Here is a 4,723-nt window from a genome sequence, read left to right as displayed (position 1 = left end):
AATCTGGTTGGATGTTTTTTCTTGTAGTCATGTTCATGTTCGCTAAGCTTAAGAAATTTTGGCGATTTATTCTTTTCCAATTGTACTACTTTTTTTTTATAATTGTATGTCTATTTCATCATAGATTAGTTAAGGAGTACAGTTTATCGTTTGTCCCAAACTCCCAATTCTAATGTTTGAAGGCAACACACCAACACAACATGCAACTTAGATACTAGCTTAAATCATCATCGAAGATTAGTATTCTTTTTATCTGGGCAATTTTTTTTTTACGTACGTACATGGATATAACTTAATTGATCATACATACATATATAGGTCCAAATCATGTGATTATTCATCTTTTAATGACTATATATAACTTATTTCTCAGCCACCGTATATATGGATTACATGTAATTGTGATCGGTCCATTTCATGTTAGATACTTAAATCCTCATAGAAATGCTTCTTGAAAGCATCCATATGAACCACTTGAAGACATAATGCAACAATTACCGAACCATCTCCATCTGAACTTGGAAGAATCAACGAGTCACCATCGAAATCATGAGTTCCTGGACCCATATAAATTTCCTTCCCCCACCCAAAATCCAGACCATACATCGGCAATGTTAACCAGCTCACAACCCCGAGATTAGGGTTTCCATAGAAAGGCCCTTGGTCACTTCCTAGAGCATGAAGGTCTTGAAACCGAGTCAGATCTAGTTGGTTTTTCAAGTTTTCAATTGCGGACAACACATAATCATTCGACACCTTATCAATTGCCTCCCTTATTCTACTTGCAGCGTACCCCAATGGCTTTGAAACTAGCTCCCCCGAATGACTAGTAGCAATCACATCAAAGGTTGCATTTCCGAAGTAGCCCCGAGGCAATGGAGGTTGCATTCGACTACGCGAGTCAACACAAACCCCCAATGCCGTTGGCTGCTCGGCTTTGTGGTTCCTTGCCTTACAAGCACATCTCCAGATATGCCCTGAAACTGTCTCGTAACGCGTGTAGCCACCACGTTTAGTAGTGCAGCCAGCAGAGGAGCTGTTGCTGTAAAGGTTGTAACTATCATTAGCCAGGCACTTCAGTTTGTCGAGCTGATCTTTACTAAGTCTTAGCATGGCAACAGTGGTTTTCTTCTTCCTTTCTTGTACGTTATCTGACTGCCCTAGTAAAAGGGGAGGCTGATCGAACTCTGAGTGGTCGAGCGGTGGAGGTTTTACTGCCGCCGGACTGTTATCATCTACTCCTTGCATGACTTTTCTATCCAGAAACGGCGTCACCTCCAACAGCTCACCCCTAGCCAGGCGTGCCCACTCAGAAATGAAATTCAGTGCACTCGGGCCGTCAACAACAGCATGTGAAATGGTGAGGCTAAGACTAACACCACCACATTTGAACCTGGTGAGTTGTACAAGCAACAAGGGAAGTTCATGAATGGGGAGAGTGTAGTCTACTGTTGGGACAAGATAGTTATACTCCGGCGACGGTGAGAAGTCACCAAGGTCTTCGAGTTTGGAGTCGGACTCGGCTTCTATGAATTGGACCCCTGTGGCATTGCAGTCGAGCTCGAGGCGGCCGCCACCAATCCAACGCAGGCGGCCTGCTAATGGATAGAAGGAAACTAGTGTACGAGCTAACGAGTCCTTAAGTGTGTTGGGAATTGCGTCATGTGGTGTGACCCAGTTAGGGTTTGATTTGTAGAAGTATATGGTCGGAATATGAGTGATGGTTCCAACTTGGTCCCATTCCGATAGAGTCATGGTACCTCTCCATGTGGGTTTAGAGGGTTTCACTTCTTCGCAGCCTTTGAATTTTACCACCATTTTTGTAGAAGATTTTGGTATATCTAATGTACGGAGAAGTTGAAATTGATATGCGTACTCAGCGGTGTGTATTGGTTTTTATAAGATATGATTGCAAGCCTACGTTGTTGTTGTGGTGAGTATCTGGATTAATTTGGTGTAGGTGCAGTGAATTAGTTGGTGATGAAAATCATCAATTTCACATGAGAGTGGTAGTTTGCTCAAGAAAGTCTCAATTTCAGTGGTATTCATTATTCATGTGACCAACATATATGGAAGCAAGAATTGGATGCTGCGTCAAGTCTGTTAAGTTTGCCTACATTTGGTTTCCTCTATTCTGTATTCATCTGATATGCATCATGAACATATTTCTGATATTAATTAGGTCATGCGTACTCGTCAAAATAGTAGAAAATAGGTACAGTGTAACTGAATCAACTTCAATAAAACCACATTTTTCTGGTTAATATCTTGTGTGACAGATGCATGCATAGACATGTGTGTGTATATATATATTACTTTTGCAGTTCACCCAGAGAGATTAAATATTTATTAATTGAAAGAAAAGAATAAACTGAGATGTTGTACAGTTCAGATTATTTTGTGGCCGTTAAGATCGGAATGGGATATAAATATATATTATTTTATTATGACGCTTTTAAAACGTACCGACTTCTAAATTTTTTTTTTTAAAAATTGCTTTTGCGTTTTCACTTAACCACACCCCATTCCATACAGTTTATGCTAGCTCTTTGGCGAAACTTGAGCCAGCTTTATTAAAAGTGGGATGTAGTTTTGCAGAAGTACTCTAATTGACGATTAGATTATGACATGGTTTCCCCAAAATCAAAAGCTAGCTATAGAACCTATGGGGAATACTGATCGTTGTACTAAATAGAGAATCAGAGATGCTAGCTAGGGTTACTAAGATTGTTATGTGCTTAAGGACCTATGCAGTACCAACATACTTAAGATGCATGGGTGCTTAATTAATTCCAGGTCCATTATCTTTAATTTGCAGTATTAATCAATCACATAATAATCGGTGATTTTAGTGAAGTGAGAGCAAATTGTTGATACCATGCATGTACTTCTCAGAAGGACTCGCTCAATAGCTATGGTTGCTAACAAATACCACAAACCAACACTTCCACATCACCACCCCAAAATTAGCCATCAGTTCCTATACTCAACAGAAACCAGATGCATTGACATGCCTCCTTGTTTCTCTCTTTCTCTTGCTAATGGCAACAAACAAAAGAAACAATATTGCAAGAACGCAACACCATCACCAAAACAATTGTATGTTATGATCATTTCTCTGGCACCTTGTCTAACCTAGGTGCTAATTAATCAAGCCGGGCCGGAAGTGCAAACCCATCTCCGGCCACTTATTCCGACGATAGTGTGCTTCTTAACGTACTATGCAGGGAATGTCTGCTACGACGATTTCCAATAGTTACCCTCCACCACAAGAGATCAGTTCATCTCCATCTATCACTGTCCTTTTGACCGTCCTTCTCCTCGTCTTCTTCTTTTTTGGTTTCTTTACTATTTACTTCTGCAAGTGTTTCATGGAAAACGTCCTCACGTCTCTTCAGCGCACACCCTCCGGCCACCTTGTGCGGGTACCTGTTCCTCCCAAAGAAGGCCTCGACCACTCGCTAATACAATCATTTCCCACCTTCATTTACGCAAGTGTCAAAGATTTTCGCATAGAGAAGTATGGTCTGGAATGCGCAATTTGCTTGGTGGAGTTTGAGGATGATAGCATGCTACGTCTTTTAACAGCTTGTTGCCATGTCTTCCACCAAGAATGCATCGACCTGTGGCTCGAGTCTCACAAAACATGTCCCTTTTGCCGCGGAAACCTTGAAGTGTCGCCAAGTATAATGGACAAGTCTCCGGTGCTTGCTCATGAAAATGACATCCACGAAATCAATGAAGGACGTGACTCTGTATACGATCACGACCATATACGAATTGACATTGAAGACGACGAAGAAGAAGAACGCCAAGAAGGGAAACGTAGTGATCATCTACTGAATTTGGCTGAGGATATTGCTACTTCTAACATGGAAAATCAACAAAATAATGGACAAAATGAAGATAATGAAAGGGAAAGATTTTCGAGGTCACACTCGACAGGACACTCTATAGTTAGGCCTAGACAAGAGGAGGATAGGTATACACTCAGATTACCAGAGCATGTGAAGATAAAACTTCTTAGAGGGCACAATCCGACCGGAAGTTGTACTACATTTGGGGAGGTTTCACGCCAAAATGGTAGTTGCAAAGGTGGTTTCGGAGAGGTCTCTGAATCTAGCTCTAGAACTGGAGGAGAGATTAGCAAACTGTAATTTTGTATCTAATTCATTTGTTTTGTTCTGTTGTTAAGTTCTTCTGCCTTTTCTTTTCTTTGTCGAAAATCCAAAGGCTGGTACATAGCTAGCTATATATGTAGCTATCAACGTAGATGCAATCACGCAATTTAATTACAATGTTACTTATTTGGTTAGTTTGTAACCGATCTCTCTTATCTTAAGCTTTTGGCTGTTCGTATTTTCTTCCCATTTGGCAAGGATATATCTCATGTCTTAGAACCTGAAGCATGTTTGATAGTTAATAGATTAGAAATACTCGATCTGATAGTTAATAGTTTGATATTCACCCGCTTTTATCTCAGTAATGTGAATCAAAGTTCATACATCAAATGATTGAACGCACACGCACACACAATCAATTAAAGCCTCGAGGTCGTACTTTCATTTAAAAAAAATGACACATACATATAGTAGGCATAACATTTGACACTAGAATTTATATCCGGTACGCCATATACATACGAGCATTTCAGTTAGAAGTTTTTGTTGAGACTATGATCAGAAATCTTAACGTGAATTTCGAAACGAAAGTGCCACAACAG

The 4,723-nt window shown here is 40.2% G+C and overlaps 2 protein-coding genes across 2 annotated transcripts; one reads left to right on the top strand and one right to left on the bottom strand.

Annotated features, from left to right (window-relative positions):
- Positions 1-420: 420 nt before the first annotated feature.
- On the bottom strand, positions 421-1,818 carry LOC126795541 (spermidine hydroxycinnamoyl transferase). The gene has a single exon (XM_050522360.1). The coding sequence runs from the start codon at positions 1,816-1,818 to the stop codon at positions 421-423; it is 1,398 nt and encodes a 465-aa protein (XP_050378317.1).
- Positions 1,819-3,221: 1,403 nt separating this feature from the next.
- LOC126795937 (RING-H2 finger protein ATL29-like) lies at positions 3,222-4,157 on the top strand. Its single transcript, XM_050522668.1, has one exon. It carries the CDS (start codon positions 3,222-3,224, stop codon positions 4,155-4,157), a length of 936 nt encoding a protein of 311 aa, XP_050378625.1.
- The last annotated feature ends 566 nt before the right edge of the window (positions 4,158-4,723 follow it).

The sequence above is a fragment of the Argentina anserina genome, chromosome 5 (genome assembly GCF_933775445.1).
Source record: "Argentina anserina chromosome 5, drPotAnse1.1, whole genome shotgun sequence".
Lineage (NCBI taxonomy): Eukaryota > Viridiplantae > Streptophyta > Magnoliopsida > Rosales > Rosaceae > Argentina > Argentina anserina.
Note: the sequence above shows the minus strand (reverse complement) of the source record. Positions and strands in the feature narration are given on the sequence as shown.

Excerpts from the sequence above, each read along its gene's own strand:
- LOC126795937 (XM_050522668.1), top strand. The coding sequence starts at position 3,222 with ATGCAGGGAATGTCTGCTACGACGATTTCCAATAGTTACCCTCCACCA.
- LOC126795541 (XM_050522360.1), bottom strand. The coding sequence starts at position 1,818 with ATGGTGGTAAAATTCAAAGGCTGCGAAGAAGTGAAACCCTCTAAACCC.